The sequence below is a fragment of the Leucopleurus acutus genome, assembly GCF_964270905.1.
Source record: "Leucopleurus acutus genome assembly, chromosome: 1".
Classification (NCBI taxonomy): Eukaryota; Metazoa; Chordata; class Mammalia; order Artiodactyla; family Delphinidae; genus Leucopleurus; species Leucopleurus acutus.
The window spans coordinates 184,649,869-184,665,392 of NC_139142.1; the positions used below are offsets into that span (position 1 = coordinate 184,649,869).

The 15,524-nt window shown below is 44.5% G+C and overlaps 1 protein-coding gene across 1 annotated transcript in view; it reads right to left on the reverse strand.

Annotated features, from left to right (window-relative positions):
- The window catches only part of LOC309964705 (coiled-coil domain-containing protein 3), a gene marked incomplete at its 3' end in the record, with an annotated part of 101,745 nt that extends 94,828 nt beyond the window's left edge, over nucleotides 1-6,917 (reverse strand). The window contains exons 1-2 of the mRNA XM_082843834.1: nucleotides 6,538-6,917; nucleotides 2,120-2,294 (exon numbers count right to left, since the gene is read on the reverse strand). Of these exons, the coding sequence (XP_082699960.1) occupies nucleotides 2,120-2,294; nucleotides 6,538-6,911 (549 nt within the window). The 5' untranslated portion in view covers nucleotides 6,912-6,917. The remainder of the gene's footprint in view (nucleotides 1-2,119; nucleotides 2,295-6,537) is intronic.
- Between the last annotated feature and the right edge of the window lie 8,607 nt (nucleotides 6,918-15,524).

Here is a 15,524-nt window from a genome sequence, read left to right on the forward strand (position 1 = left end):
CTTCAGACAGAAAAGGCAGAGAATTGTTAGCCTTTTTTGGAAGAAAGGAGCAAGTAATTGTCAATAACTCGTCATCTAACTCTCAGATCTTCAATTCACAGCTACTTTAGTCACTCCAGAGGCCATAAAAATTTCTCAAGGAGTGTCGTAAAATGTAAATGCTAACAACATTTACCAGAAAGCCAACTTAGTTTTAGTTTAAACCTAAATTCTCAAATGAACTAGCTAATTTAATTTAGCTCTAATGTGGTACATTTCAAAATGGACCACGGATAAAAATGGAGAGAGCCAAGGTGTTGCAAAGTACAAGGTCCATAAACGCCTTCAGCTACACAGCAGCTCAGCAATCTGGAACAATTAATTTTCCTCCCCAGAAGCTTCTGACTCTTAGAGCAAATGCACACGCCCACCCTTTGTTGTCTAAGAAAGGAGGGTGATGAAAGGGAAAAGGAATTCTCCCCAAGATCAACATCTGACCACCAGAAATAGGACTGCCTTCACACTGAAACAATTCTCCGTGGTCCTATTGTTCTACTTTTTTCTAATGATGGAAAAATCTAATTCCAGGGAAATGCTAATAGCTTCATTATGTGACCACAGAGCTAATCAGTTATATAGCTAAAGAGTTTGGGGGCTAAGCTATAAGGTATTTTTGGAACAACATCTGATCTCTTGAAATAAATCTATTGTTACCAAGGATTTAGTAGTTTAAGCAAAACTCTCACAGGATGGAGACCCAAAGGACCAAGACTAAAAGGATTTCATTCGGAACATGCTAAGGACTGACCCAGGCTGGGGATTCTCAGGCTGATACTTGGTAGGTCCAGTTCAATGCAGGGTGGGTGCCGGCACGGATGAAGAGCAGAAAAACAAACTAACAAACAGGTGCTTGGAACCATGCTGGGAGCAAAATATAAGACAAGCACTCAGAAAATTCTGGCAAACCATGGAGGAAGGGTCAGAGGAGTCTAGATCTCTGTCAGTAGAGTAGGCCTAAGGAAGGAACCCTTGGTCATGTTAAGGAAGTAAGAATCAACATTTTTCCTTAGTTGGATGCACCTGCCCTTCATGAGAACAGTTTCTGGGCAAAGAACATGAAGAAAGCCTCCAGGTGCCAGGGAGCCCTGGGCAGAAGGTAAGGAGGTTTGGGCAAACAAGGCCGCTCCCCTGGGCCAATCCACCAGACAAGAGAAAGCCACATCCCCCAAGGCCACCCCAGATAGGACAAAAGAAGGAAGCCACCTAACATGTGCAAATTTACCCATGAAAAAAGTCCTTGTTTCAGGGGACACCCACATCCCCACATCAGAACTCTCTCCAGTGGTCTGTCACATGGTCCTAAAAACATCTCAGATGGGAGACTGGGAGCCATGGGCCACCACCTCCCCTGACCTGGTCCCACAATCACCACAGGTCTATTGTGGCAATGCCACTGCTCTGGGAAAGTGACAATCCTCAAAATGTCCCCACAACTCTGGCAACTGCCTCATATTGAAAGATCCCTTTTATACTTTCATGCCCAAAACTACCCGACCCTTACACTCCACAATTACCTTGGTCACACTGTACCTCTACGTCTTAGCAACTATAGATAAGAATCATAGAAGTGTTAGCTATGATAATTATTTAATTCCATTTCCTTAAGGGCTTTTTCTTTCCTCTTAGAAAATTCCTTAGAGCCCTATGCTATCAATAATAATGATAATAATAGCGGTAGCAGTCATAATAGCTCGCATGTATTGAGCACTTACTGTGCTAAGTACTGTGCTAAGGGCTTTACACATTTCCATTTCCTGCCTAGTTAAATCATGTCCCATCAGCCCTACGGGGTAGCTGCTACTATTGTTTCCATTTTACAGAAGCGGAAACTGAGGCACAGTGTGCCAACCTTCATCCCATCTTGTTCCCTCACTTTGTGAGGAACCCCACGCCAAACAGTAAAGCCTCAGAAATCCAAAGTTTATAAGCAGTGTTTGTTAACTGCTGGCAGGGAAGGGAGGAAAATACTCTTTGGTTTGGGTTTTTGGAAGAGGACTCTTGACTCCCTTGGTCACAAAATGCACACAAGATGTAGCTCTTCTATTATTTTGCTGTAGCTCAGGGTACAGCCAATTCTTACCCTAGTGTCTTCTTGGACCTCCCAGTCACTGGAGAAAGTTGCCAGTTGCTGCCCTTGGGAACAGTTTGAAAACTGGAAAAGGCTGGAAAACATCCTTCTGTTCTCTTGAGTATCTGGAAAGATGGCATCTTGGAAATTGACTCCATGAGGCAAGAGATTATAATTTTCATCCATCCTAATGGAAAAAAGGAAAAAGGCAGAGCTGTAGACTGGATCCATATGGGGTGTACCATCCTGAATCAAGAGTCAACAGAAGACTGTGACAGTGTTGCCAATTTTATGACAATGTCTTTTTCTTAATTAAAGTATTGTTGATTTACAATGTTGTGCTAATTTCTGCTGTATAGCAAAGTGACTCAGTTATACACGTATATGTACTTTTAAAAATATTCTTTTCCATTATGGTTTATCCCAGGAGACTGGATATAGTTCCCTGTGCTATACAGTAGGACCATGTTGTTTATCCGTTCTAAGTGTAATAGTTTGCATCTACTAACCCCAAACACTCAGTCCATCCCTCTCCCTTCCCCCCGTCCTCCTGGGCAACAAGAAGTCTATTCTCTTTATCTGTGACTCTGTTTCTGGTTTGTGGACAGATTCACTTGTCCCATATTTTAGATTCCACATGTAAGTGATATCATATGGTATTTGTCTTTCTCTTTCTGACTTACTTCAATTAGTATGATAATCTCTAGTTACACTCATGTTGCTGCAAATAGCATTATTTCGTTCTTTTTTATGGCTGAGTAGTATTCCATTGTATATACACCACATCTTCTTTACTCATTCATCTGTCAATGGACATTTAGGTTGTTTCTACATCTTGGCTATTGTGAATAGCACTGCTATGAACATAGGGGTGCATGTATCTTTTTGAATTATAGTCTTGTCCATGTATATGCCCAGGAGTGGGATTGCTGGATCATACAGTAGTTCTAATTTTAGGTTTCTGAGGAACCTTCATACTGTTTTTCATAGTGGCTGTACCAACTTACATTCCCACCAACAGTGTAGGAGGGTCCCCTTCTCTCCATACATTCTCCAGCATTTGTTATTTGTAGACATTTTAATGATGGCCATTCTGACTGGCATGAGGTGGTACCTCGTTGTAGTTTTGATTTGCTTTTCTCTAATAATTAGTGACGCTCAGCATCTTTTCATGTGCCTACTGGCCATCTGCATGTCTTCTTTGGAGAAGTGTCTGTTAAGGTCTTCTGCCCATTTTTTTGATTGGGTTGGTTTTTGTTGAGTCGTATGAGCTGTTTTTAGATTTTGGAGATTAAGCCCTTGTCTGTCACATCATTTACAAATATTTTTTCCCATTCCATAGGTTGTCTTTTCTTTTTTTTTTTTTTAATGGTTTCTTTTGCTGTGCAAAAGCTTGATTTTGATTAGGTCCCGTTTGTTTATATTTGTTTTTATTTCTATTGCCTTGGGAAACTGACCTAAGAAAACATTGGCACAGTTTATGTCAGAGAATGTTTTGCCTATGCTCTCTTCTCATATTATGGTGTCATGTCTTATGTTTATGAGAGAAAGTCTCATAAAGGCACAAAGTCTCTAAGCCATTTTGAGCTTATTTTTGTGCATGGTGTGAGTGTGCATTCTAACTTCACTGATTTAGCTACAGCTGCCAATTATACGACAATGTCTTACATGGCTCTCATTAGAGAAGTGACTTTGTTTCTCTGCCTCACATCACACGAGTCTATTCTTAAGGTTTTCAAAAAACGTAAGTTGGGGAGTGGGGGAGTGTGCGCGTGTGTCTGTCTGTCTATTTGTGTCTCCCCAGTGGCCTTCCTTCTCAGAGTGTTTCTTGGTTAAAGGAAAGCCAGTTGTAATGAGCCGGGATTCAAGTCCTACCATTGCTACTTATCTCCTGTCTGACACAAAGTGAATTTCTTAAATTCTCTAAGCTTCAATTTACAATCTGTAAAAAGAGGGTGACAACAGCGCCTTATTATTTAATGGTGGTGTAAGGATTGCATTTTAAAAAGTAAGTAAAGCATCTGGCACAGAGTGAGGACGGTATGAAAGTTAACGTTTTTACAGAGCCTCACGTAAAGTACCTGTTGGCAAGATAAAGTCAAGAAAAGGAAAAGGAGAGATGGGAGTTACCCTCCAGCCCAAAGGGGCATTTAGAGGTCACCAGGGAGTCTCCACTGCCACTTTCTCCTGTGACACTGACCAGAATCTGTTCTCTTCTCAGTGGGTCCCAGAATAACAGAAGAGGAATGATTTGTATGCGGTTGTTAACACACATCAGGGCAACACAGCCCTGAGAAATAGAAATCTGTCAGACTACCATTTGACTCTGTATTTCTACCCTAACGTTTTATAAACATGTCAGAGCAAAAGATGAAAGAGTTGGCTGACCACCGCAGAGCCAGCAGACAAAACCGTATTTCATTATAAAATCGGAAAAGAAAATAATGTCTTCTCAAGTACTCCAGCTCTTTTTGCTTTCTTTTTTTTTTTTTTTTTTTTTTTTTGCGGTACACGGGCCTCTCACTGTTGTGGCCTCTCCCGTTGCGGAGCACAGGCTCCGGACGCGCAGGCTCAGCGGCCATGGCTCACGGGCCCAGCCGCTCTGCGGCATGTGGGATCTTCCCGGACGGAGGCACGAACCCATGTCCCCTGCATCGGCAGGCGGACTCTCAACCACTGTGCCACCAGGGAAGCCCCAGCTCTTTTTTCTTGGGAAAATAAAGTTTTATTGTTGAATAGTTTTATAGCTGGGTTCCCAGTGTTTTCCCTAAATAAAGGCATGAAAAAATCTATGTGAAGTTTCTCTGTATCAAGAAGATACTGTCTCACTCCTTGCTGACTTCATTTAGAAACTGTACTTCTCAAGCAATTAAAAAAAAAAACTCAGCTTAATCTAGCTAAACCACTCAAGCCAACACAAAGCACGCCATGTATTCTAAACTTAGCTATTCTGGCTTCAATATGGAAAACATGTGTTGACATGAGCTTACTGACGGCCCTCTGTGGAACTTACTGTTTTCTTTCTCAGTGACATGAAATCTCGAGAGCTAAAAGTGAGTCTGCCGGCCAAGGTCATGGTCATTCCATATATCCTTACTGCTACTCCAGGGGCTGGGAAGACTGGATCTTCTGGATCCCCTGAAGATCAAGATAGCGAGTGAATCCACGGCCCATCACAGCCGTGGATTCACTCGCCATCTTGATAGATACAGAACCTCAAAATGGAATCTAACGTATCAGTCTTCTCCTTCAACTGGAGAAAACCAATGCATTTAGGGTTCCACCTGCTGTTTATTTCAAACTTCAGTTGAACCCATCGTCTGAATTCTTATCCACACGCATTTCATCGTGACCACAAGACCAACTTTCATGGAACTGCACGAGGTTCCAGGAATCTCCTATCAGACAGGGCGTCCTACCTAATTCACATCTGTAACTTCAAAGCCCTGTGACACCCCGCCCCGAGCCCTTACCGCCCCTCAAGTCCCTCCTCCATAAACCTTTGCTATTTCGAAGAGCCTGGCATTGAGGTCTGCTGGCAGCTGATACGAGCTAACACGAGTGAAACAAGAGGACAACAGCTGGGTTGCATTCCACGCCATTCCCATCTTGGCATTTAAGCAGGTGCGCAGAGTAACTATTCGTTCCCCATCTAACCTGAACCAGGTGTTTTGCATGAGTTACTGTGTTTTAGTCTCAACCAGCCTTGTTTCTCACATTATGAAGGTGAGGCTATTGAGGTTCTGGACAAGGTCAGTAACTTGCTCAAAATCATAGGGAGAGCAGAGCCAGAATTCCAGCAACAGTCTGATTTAAAGGGGTTTTGTTTTGACCACCGCCCAGCCCAAACTACTCCCACCGAATCCAGTTTAAAATATAGGGTCTCACCTATATTAGAGTTCCACCTAAATTAGGGTTCCACCTGTTCTTTATTTCAAACTTGAGTCGAAGCCATCACCTGAATTCTTATCCACAAGCATTTCATCTGGACCACAAACCAACTTTCATGGAACTCAATCAGAGAGGGCTCCTGCCTGATTTACCTTTATATCCTCAAAGCACTGTGACCAGGGTCTCCCCGCCCACACCCCGGAGCCCCCCCGCCGCATAAACCTTTGCTCCTGGAATAGGCTGACTACTTGTTGCTGGAAACCACTTAGAGCTTTTGCCTGAAACACTCTTCTGTCCTTTAAGCGGAGGAATCATCCCTCTTTTGCCAAGTCTTAGCCAGAGGTACCCAGGATGTTATAGACACGGCGGGAGGAGCAGGAAAGAGTCGAGTACGGGAAGGAGCCCAAGGCATCATCTAACATCGCACGCACGGCCAGGATCCCGTGGGAGGTACTGATCCGGCTCCGAATAAAGGTGACCTCGGTTGGTCACACGCAAATGGACGAGGGGGTGGTGTGGGCGGGAGGTGGCGGGCTCACCTGAGGAAGAAGAAATAGGAGTAATCCTGGACCACGGTGTGGGAGTGACAGGAGAAGTAGCCCAGGCCGGTGAGGTTGAGCCTGGAGCCCGCGGGCACCTCGAGCATGCTGCCCCACGCCTGGTCGCACAGCATCTCGATCTCGGCCGAGTAGAAGAGCCCCGCCTCGCCGGCCTCGTACTGCCAGGGCAGGTAGTTGTACAGGCCGTGCACCTCTTGGTGCAGCGCCAGCACCTTGGCATACACGATGATCTCGGCCAGCTCGGCGCGGCAGCCCTCACTCAGGGGTCTCCACTCCGAGGGCAGCTGGCAGCTGTAGGAGGTTCCCAGCCGGCCGGCCAGGCAGAGCGCGGCGAGCAGCAGCGGGCGCAGCATGCCGGCAGCGGGGCGAGCGGCGGGACCGGCCTGGTGGGCGCTGCGCCCGAGGCGCACTAGCCGGTGCGCATGGCGGGGAGGCCCGGGGCGGGGCTGGGGCGCCGGTGGCGTCGGGGAGCCCGGAGCGGCCGGCCCACGGCGCCGCCCCGCCGGCCGGGAAGCGCAGCCCTGGGCGCTCGGCGCACCGCTCCCTCCGCCGCCAGAATCAGCCGGCTGGCCCTAGCCCGTGACGCTTTAAAAAGGGCGCGGGGAGGGCCGACCGCCGCCTCCTCCTGCCCCCAGCGGCTGGGGCGTGGACGGCAGTGGGAGGGGCGGAGGCGGGACGCGGGCCAAGGGCGCGCGAAGCTCGGGAGACGCGGGGCGCTGGACCCGTAGCCCCGGGCCAGACGCGGTGTTTGGGGAGCGCCGGGCTCCGCGGAAAAGCCAGTGCTGGGAGCGGCGGCCCAGCCCTCTTGCAGCGCCCCGCGGACCGACTGGTCGAAGCTTTCCAGGCGCAAAGCCTGTACCAGACGTGGCGTCCTTAGAATGATCGCTGTCAATTGCCATGATTAGGCTGTATACGTTTTTGCACTTTCTGTCGTTCATTTAGAGTCAAATACACAGAAATCTAACTTTACCATCGCAGAGGTCAACTAGGAAATTCAATGTGATATAACAAACTTTTCTGGATTCATTCGTTCTCTCTCTCCCCACCCCCCCTTATTATTTTATTATTATTATTATTATTTTTTTGCGGTACGCGGGCCTCTCACTGTTGTGGCCTCTCCCGTTGCGGAGCACAGGCTCCGGACGCGCAGGCTCAGCGGCCATGGCTCACGGGCCCAGCCGCTCTGCAGCATGTGGGATCTTCCCGGACGGGGGCACGAACCCACGTCCCCTGCATCGGCAGGCGGACTCTCAACCACTGCGCCACCAGGGAAGCCCCCCCTTATTTTTTTAATAATGCTCTTAGGAAAGCCTTAAAGATTTGAAAAGCCAAAGCCAGACTGCTCTGATTTTCCTACAGTTACATGATTTCATGTTTTACATAATTCCTACATTCAGATTCTGAATACCCTTCACCTGAGAAATAAATTCAGCAGTAAACTGCAAACAGCTTTTCACAAGTCAATGAGTGGCTGTGAGGAGACCCAAACTCCACAGTTAAATCTTTATTCCTAAACTCAGCAGTTCCTTTTATCTCCAAATTGCCTTAATTGTTCCTAATGTAGTAAGAAGAAAAAAGAGGATATTATTTATAAATATGTAATATTTTATATAGGCAATACGTAATGTCATGCATATAATTTACATATATGCATATGTCATACATATTATATAATATATATTTATAATAAATTTATAAGCAAAACTGCCTTAAAATGGAAGGCTCTTTGTTCTGCGAGCATATTAACCAGGGTATCTGCACGTGTAAGTCTTAGAATCCAGCTGAATTCTTCTCTGTACTGAAGGGAAGAGTTCTTAGGAAATTCTGGAAGGAAAGGTAAAGAGAAAAGAGTGTGGAGAAGCAGGAGAGAAAATTCCAAGGCTGGGCCTCACCTCCCATGATCCCCAAATCTTCTTACTGTGATCCCTGAATCTTCGGTTAAGACAACTAAATTCGTCAGTGCTTCTTGTGACGGAAGTTTTTGAATGGCCACTCTGGGGCATAGATCCAGCCAGCGTGGGACAAGGAAAGGGGAGGAAGAGTGTGTGAAAAGGGCAGCCTCAGGGAACCAGAAGTCATCTTCGGGAGGGCTTTGGCATCCCAAGAAGTGGAATGACCAGGACTCCAGCCAGCGCTGCCCAGCTCCTGAGAGAATGGAAGTCTCCAGCCAACACTGGGTCACACTAATCCAGAATCTGATCAGTGACTCAATGGACCAAATTCTTATTCCTACAAAATCATCTGTGATGGGCCTAAAAGAAGAAAGAAATCAGAGTAAGAGCTCCTCACAGATAATAACTAACCCCTGCATAGCTAGTAGTCAGCCTGAGGTCTCAATTAATTTTGTAGAAAAAGTAGTTATACTGAGGGAAGCAAGTGGACAGTAGTCCCGATGGTATATGACTCCTCACTGCGACCCCACCCACCCAGACTTTTCCAATGGTATGGAGGTACCAGACTTTCCCAATGGTATGGAGGATGGCATCACATGTTGTACTTCAGGACTGCTCATTTGTCTCTCACTGAAAATGTGAGTTAAAACATTTCATAGTCACTGTCTTAGTCTGATCAGGCTGCCATAGCAAAATACCATAGCCTGAGAGGCTTAAACGACAGACATTTATTTCTCACAGTTCTGGAGGCTGGAAGTCTAAGATCAAGGTGTCAGCAGGATTAGTTTCTGGTGTGGTTGCTCTTCCAGGCTAGTATACGGCCGCCTCCCCTCTGCGTCCTCACACGGCCTTCCTTCTGTGTACCTGCAGAGGGAGAGAGATCTCTGGTGCCTAGTCCGTCCTCCTCTTGTAAGGACACCAGTCCTATCAGATTAGATCACCACCCTTGTGAACTCATTTAACCTTAATTACTTCCCTAAAGGTCCTATCTCCAAATACAGTCTCATTGGTGGTTAAGGCTTTAAGCTATGAATATAGGGCAGGGAGGAGGGGGCAGGAACAGGGGACACAATTCAATCCATAAGTTATTTAGCAGGTGTTCTGCAGGTTTGCTAGAGAAAAAGAGAGAGAGGATATAAAAGGGTTTATATTCCTGGCAAGCCGACCTAGAGCAAGCATTGCCAAATCATAATATGAACAACTGCTAACATTTATTCATCGCTTACTATGGGCCAAGCACCATTGTAAGGACTTTGCATATTGTAATGCTCCAGACAACACTTTGAAGTAGGTACTGCTTATATAGAATAGATAACTAATAAGAACCTACTGAATAGCACAGGGAACTCTATTCACTACTCTGTAATGACCTATATGGGAACAGAATCTAAAAAAGAGTGGATATATGTGTACGTATAACTGACTCACTTTGCTGTACAGCAGAAACAAACACAACATTGTAAGTCGACTATGCTCCAATTTTAAAAAGTTAATTTAAGAAAAAGCAGGTACTGCTATCATCCTCATTTTAGAGATAAGGGACTTAAGAACAGAGAGGTTAATTGACTTACTAAGATCACAGAGCTAGAAAGTGACTGAGCCAGGATTCAAACCCCAGCATCAAATTCCAGAGTCCATGCACTTAACTACAGCATTAAAATATGGACAAAACAAGCAATGTTTTAAAGGCATGAGTGGGCCCTTTATCAAGAAGTAAGTAGAGTATATGAACAATAATAACCTTCAAAGAATCACCAGTGATGGTTAAATGAGGGTGTAACTGGACTAACGTTAATTTTGTTTTAACCAGCAGCTCTGCTCTATAAGTTATTAAGTTTATTTTAAGTTAGTGCTATAACTTATGCAGACAAGACAATAAGGAAATTTTTCTTTTTAATTGTATCTTCAAGTGCTTCAGAGGCCTGGAAAACATTTGTCCATTTCTACAGACCTTAAAACCCTGACTTTTCTTTCCATTCAGATGAACAAATAAATAAAAATCAGTATGCACGGCTGATGTCTCTCTTGTTGTATAAACTTGACAGAATCAAAACTCTTCCAATACTGCCCAGAATGTATTTTCCAGACACGAGGGCCTTTGAGAGGTTGTCCTTCTCCTGGATTCTTCACAGACACATCAGTCACGCTTTTCTTCTCTGTGAAGTCTGGCAGAGGGCCTCGCTGCTTGGGGTTCTTCACCTGGAGCCCTGGGTGTGAGCGTCCCCTGGTGAGCAGCTCCTCTTTGGGGACTAAGAACTCCAGACAAGCAGAGCTCAAGGTAGTTGGGATGGGAGGCACAAACTCTATGACTGAATCTATGGGTTCAGTGGCAAACAAGCCACTTCCACCCCTGGATTCCAAGACCCGTATATTCTGGCTACGGGGGAGATAGCACCATATATGTTTGTTTCAAACGTGTACAATATCCTTCACAGCATTTACAATATCCTTTAAGATAGCATCCCATCCTTTCAGGATGTTGACTCCCATCTGACACAGGAACTGAGTCTTCATAAGCCATTACCTTGTACCAGTAAGCTTTCAAAATTTGCTCAGTTGCTTCTAGGTGATGTAGTACATGGTTAGACCAGTTAATTCCATGGCCAAGAGCCCATTGCTGCATTCGCTTTGCTGTGAGAGAAGAGATGCTATGGAAGTCATTGATCAGAAGCAATGCTACGGAAAGTACCATGACGGTGAATAAGGTGTTCTTTGGTCCATAGATAGTGCTCCCGGCAGAAGCATCGTGGGGCAGGGAAGGCGCATCCACACCTAGAATGTATCTACTCCAGTGAGGACAAGTCTCTGCTCCCTCCAAGATGGAAGAGGTCCAGTGTAGTCAACCTGCCACCAGGGCATCAGTATTGATCTCTTGTGCTGACATAGTAAGCCCTCAGCATTGGTGTTAGCAGGGTCAGCCTTAGTAAGGTAAGTTCAGAAACACGAAGTGAGCAAATACTGTTGGAAAACTCGCACAGATAGACTTGCTCAACACAGGGTTGCCACAAACCTTCAATTTGCAAAAAGACATAATATCTGTAAAGCACAGTAAAGTGAAGCATAATGAAACGATATATGCCTGTATCCTAAATATATATAAATGTAGATATATCCTAACATATATATTATATATTCTAATATATATATACATATATCTTGCATTGGTGATACATATAATATATATATTCATCTGTTTTTCTGGTGATGCCTAACATGTATCCAATCAAACCACTATCAACTGCCCAAGAGTTGGTATCCATCTGTACTGCTGGCCATCTCTCAGTCTGGACATTCTGCACAACTAAGTATGTTGCTCAGAGTTCTACCCATGGGAATGTTTTCCCTCACCCACGTCCTTCAGCATCAAACCTGAGTGGCAGGCACTGAGTGATACCAGCATACAAGACAGAACAATCTGTAAACCAGGCTTATAGTTGATTCTATAGGTGGGTCCAAGTAGCACACTCAAATGTGATATATACAGTTGACTCCTGAACAACAGGGGTTTGAACTACATTGAGCTTGAGTTTGAGTCCTCTTATAAGGGGATTTTTTTCAATGAATATGTATTATGTTTTGTGGGACCTATCTCCCACCTTCTAATTTACAGACACATTACTAAGGCCTCTGAAGTATCTGCTACTTTATGAACATCAAATCTAATCATCAAGATGTCATCAGTGAGCTTGGAGTATGATGTTTTGTGGAATGTCAAGATAATCAAGATCTGTCCAGAATAATATGACAGAAAGTAGAATTGGTATAGCCCGGAGGCAAGACTGTGAAAGTGCACTGTTAGCCCTGACGAGTAAAAGCAAACTGTTTCTGGTGGCCTTTACAACTTGGTATAGAGAAAAGGGCATACACCAGGTCAGTAGCTGCAAAGCAAGTGCTCAAGAACATGTCAATTTGCTCCTGGAAAGATACTACATCTGGGGCAGCAGGTGGAGTTTTAGTCACCACTTCATTAAGTTTATAGTAGGCATCACTCATTCTTCAAGATCAGTGTGACTTTTGCACAGGTCAAACTGGTGAGTTCAATGGAGATGTGATAAGTGTCATGTTTTGTGCAGCTTTCAGCCTATAGATAACTAATATTGTGGCTGGACCGGCCCTTGTGGTTCTTATTATAATTGTAAGATACCCTCAGCAATAACTAATAGGAAACTTTGAAAAAAAAAGAAAATTTTATTACTTTCAAGTCCTAGAAATTACATGGTACACATAGGGTCCTACAGCAAAGTCACAGGTAGAGAGAGAGAGAGCACAGGCCTGATGTTCTGTTATCTAACTATCTATCTATTTATGTTTATCTATTTATTTAGCTAGCTGCGCCAGGTCTTGGTTGTGGCACACGGGGTCTTCGCTGCGGCATGCGGGATTTTTTTTTTTTTTTAGTTTTGGCATGTGAATCTTTAGTTGCAGCATGTACGATCTAGTTCCCTGACCAGGGATGGAACCTGGGCCCCCTGCCTTGGGAGCGTGGAGTCTTACCCACTGGACCACCAGGAAGTCCCTGGAGTTCTGCTTTTATTGGGGTGAGGGTGGGCTGCCTAGGATTTCGCAGGATCACTATTTATTGGTGAGTTTAAAATGTAAGAGCAGGACTAATAAGAACCTGCTGTATAAAAAAATAAGTAAAATAAAATTCAAAAATTCAAAATAAATAAATAAAATGTAGGAGCAGGAACCTAAAGCACAAGAAGAGGAAAACCAGGAGCCTAGATGGTCCGTTATCGAAATCAACCAAGATCTCTAACAAAGGAGCTGCTGGGTTGGAGTAGGGACAGCCTAGCTTTTTATCTAGTCTTGCGGCTGGCACTGTGTTTATTCAAGATAGCTGACTTTGAAGAGGATGCCTTGGCAATCAAAGCTTAAATCAGGCACTTGCACTACGAAAACTAAACAAACAAACAAACAAAAAACTGTCAGGGCCTACACTACATATCACCACCCAGATTTCTTTCAAGTCTTTGATGGTAACATTAATTTTTGCACTCCTCCCAGGGAGGCAGTACTGTTTCTGATTTACTCTCTTGATATGAATGGAAACCCTAGGGGCGTCGACTTAGCCCTTCCTACCATAGTTGCCATCACCCATGGGTCAGAGACCAAATGTGGGGATTCTGCCCCTTGTCAACTATGTCTATTCCAATGACACCTTCAGCAACTGGGGAAATAACCACTAGCTGAGTCCCTGGACTCCCTAAAGTTAACAAATGAACAAAGACTCCAGCAGCTACAATTCAGAGCCATCCTACCTGAATTAGGTTCAGAACGTTCTTTCACTTTTGCCTGTTATTTTAATATTGTCCATATGGAACAGGCCCAGAAAGGCTGACCAGAGACCAACAAGTTAAAAATAAAGGACGTTCTTCCCATTATATCATATTTCCCAGTTGTACGGTGTCTTTCTTGGAGGCTGTCAATGTGCTATGTAAATATTAACTCATTCTTCCTTCTGGTTCCCTTGGAAGGCAGGAAGCCAATGTTATTTCATAGATAAAGAAGCTGGAGTCCCAAGGGGTTAAAAGCCTTGCCTGGGATCACATAACTACAGGAGCTGGGGGTGCTGGGAATGGGGCTTGGGGTCAGGAATCCCTGCCGGGTGTCCCCTGACTCCCAAATAGGGCCTTCTTCTTAAGAGACAACTTTGTGTGTTAAAACTCTGTGGGAATCTTGTTCTATAAAAGGAATGTTATGGGATGCTGAGATGCGACATACATTATTCTTCCCCACATTCATGCAGAGTACATTTTCAGGAGGCAGGTTTAGGACATGTAAGTATTGTCATAATATTGATAGTTCCAATTCATCCAATTTGGGGACTAATATTTAGCCTAAAAGACCCTTTCAGTGCTGAATCCATGACAATTCTATCAAGAGAAGATAAAAATAAGGAGGCTTAACTCTTGACAGACATCTTAATCTATGCCATTTTATGCGTCTGCATTCAGAAAGAGAATGAGCTAAGTTTGGGGTTGACAGGCACCCCGTAGGAATGCATGGCTCTGTTAGGTTTTAAGAACCATGCTTACTTCCTCACTCCACTGTCACAATGAAGACTTGGCCAGACCCCTTTTCACAGTTGGCAAAACAGAAACAGAGAGACTAGCTGATTTTTCAAGTAATTGAGCTGAGGCTGTAAGAATTCCTGTTGTAATTTTAAGTACATCAAACCAAATTCCCAACATCCTTTTGTGTAAGTTTTTAGATGCTAAACGGAAATACGAGGCATGGATTGAGCATCTTGACGCTCTAATATCATCAATCGACACGTACGTTTCAACAAATAACTTTCAACATTTACGTTTCAACTACCATGTGTCAGGCACTACTCTAGGCCCTGGGGATACAGCAGTGAATAAAACAGAGACCCCGTCCCTCTTGGGGGGTACATCCACCAAAAGTCAAGTTGGTGCCATTGATAAGCTGGGGAGAGTAAGGCTTGCCTTTGAAGACATAGCCTTTACCTGGGAAAGAATGGCTTGAAAACCTCGTTCAACATCCTCTGAAACAACTTCATTTAAATGTCCAAGTAACTGACCAGGTTAAAATTCAGCACTCTGGGTCTCAGATAAGCCTCTGAGAAGCCAAGTTCCCCTTTCTATTTCAGAGTGTAACCAACCCTCAGACTGAGAGCAAGGTGGGTTTCATTGACATTAGTGTCACATCATTTCCTTCACACCATTTCCTTTCACATCAGTGTCCTTGGAAGGAAATGAAGACAATAAGCCACAGTTGAGGAAGAGGAGTGGAGAGAGGGTATCTGTGTGATTATCCTAAAGCCGCTCTGACTTTCCCTGAGATGTGGTTCTTTCCCATAGGAAGTGAAGTCTCGTGGGGAGGTGGTAGAAACCATGGTGCGTGGAGTGGAACAAAGTTCTTAAAAGGGAAGAGCCCTCCTGCTGCAGAGAAGACACACAGCTGGGCCCACTCACCAGACTGTAAATTCACAAACTGTGCATCCTGGACCAGTTTTCACCTCTCGGCACTTGCCTGTTAGCTCAGCTTATCAGTTCCTGCTCCAGGAATGTATAAAACTGATAGAATAGCATGCGTGGGAAATTTTAT